This window comes from Leuciscus leuciscus, assembly GCF_965113295.1.
Source record: "Leuciscus leuciscus genome assembly, chromosome: 11".
In the NCBI taxonomy this organism is placed as follows: domain Eukaryota; kingdom Metazoa; phylum Chordata; class Actinopteri; order Cypriniformes; family Leuciscidae; genus Leuciscus; species Leuciscus leuciscus.
Window position 1 is genome coordinate 34,257,665 of NC_138735.1, and position 1,592 is coordinate 34,259,256.

General features: G+C 41.8%; 1 protein-coding gene across 9 annotated transcripts in view; it reads left to right on the top strand.

The window, feature by feature from the left end:
* The first annotated feature begins 355 nt into the window (after positions 1-355).
* Positions 356-1,592, top strand: part of ptprma (protein tyrosine phosphatase receptor type Ma) — a 262,637-nt gene continuing 261,400 nt past the window's right edge. For all 9 annotated transcript variants that reach the window (XM_082184699.1, XM_082184700.1, XM_082184704.1 and 6 more), the window contains exon 1: positions 356-628. In XM_082184699.1, the coding sequence (XP_082040825.1) occupies positions 547-628 (82 nt within the window). In that variant the 5' untranslated portion in view covers positions 356-546. The remainder of the gene's footprint in view (positions 629-1,592) is intronic.

Genomic DNA, 1,592 nt, shown 5'->3' on the forward strand with positions numbered 1-1,592 from the left:
TTTGGGGAATATTATCCAGCTCTGCTGATGATGTGCACGCGCATCTCTCATTGAACTACGCAACTGGATTTGGGAAAAAATCCAGAGCTACCCACTATATTCCTAGAGACTCTGTTATAAATATCAGAAGATTAAACGTTTGTATTGCTATGTTTATTTTCATGTAATTTTTTATTATTTTTATTAATTTTTATTATTTTAATATTATTAATTTATTTTCATCCTAGGCTATAGTGTTATTAATGCTTTGGCAATATAAAGATTTCTTTCACCATGTCAATAAAGCTATTTGAATCTTGAGGAGAGAGAGAGAGAGAGAGAGAGAGAGAGAGAGAGAGAGAGAGAGAGGGCGCGCGCGCGCGCGTGAGTTGCAGTGACGTCACGCTCCTCCGGCGGCGCTCCTAAACTCGGTAACGGCGAACGGACTCGGTTAAACTAGTGCAAACACGCGGACGGGGGTGTAACGGCTCAGACGAACGGGAATAGTCTCGGTGTGTCGCGGAGGAGCACGAGAGGAGCGCGCGGGGCGTTTGCGAGGCTCGCGCGATGGACCGGAGACTTTTAACGTGGTTTCTCCTTTTCGCCGATATTCTTCTGATCTCATCCGGAACACTTCAAGAATCCCAAGGTAAGACCATCGCTTATATCTCCAAAGAGATTCCGAAAGTTCGTCATGCGTAAAATACTCGGTGAAGTTTGCCCTCGCGCACTCAATCTAACGGATCGAATCAAGTTTGTAAAGTTCCTCCACGGACTCCGTGTTGCCGCTGCCCGTGTCTGATGGCAGACTGAGACGAAACTTTCCAAACGCAGAGTGTGTGTTCGGGAGAAACGAGCTCGTTCCCTCTCAGAGACTCTTTAATCAACAACCGATGGAGACTGGGAAAATCCTTCTTTGTGTTGCGCTTTGGTGTTCAGCTCAAACTGACACAAAGTAACATGTATGACTTGATAACATGGATATATGATTATGTTTTTTGGGATATGTACCATGGTGCCATATAAATACGAATATGTTGATCCTTTAGTGCCACATATGTATCGCATAAGCTCTCTAAAATATGTTCTGTTCTCAGAAGTGAGCCGTTAGATTCCGTGTGTGTGTGTGTGTGTGTGTGTGTGTGTGCCAGCGGTGTTTAACCAGATAACACACTCAAACACAGAGACAGAGACGTGCCTTTCAGATATTTTTATCTTATTTTCAATGCAAAACATTCAAATATTTGATCCAGAACAGCCGCTCGTTCTGCTCAGATGTTACATTGTTTCATTGGGAGTGTGTGTGTGTGTGTGTGTGTGTGTGTGTGTCGGATTCTAATGTTGATCTTCATTTGTGTTTCTTCCTGAAGAGCTCGAGATCTGAACACACATCTGTGTGTTTAATGAACAATTACATTTTTAAATGCACAATTTACAGACCTCATCTGTGCATTTTATTAATGCACTTTAATTTGTTTTTATGCATGACTTTAGTGTCGCTTTAGGATTATTATGATTTTCACACTTTACCATAGTAGATGTAGATGAGGCTTCGGCTTATGCTTTTGACTGAATTAAACTTTGTTTCTGCATATTGAAGTAATGTCGTTGTT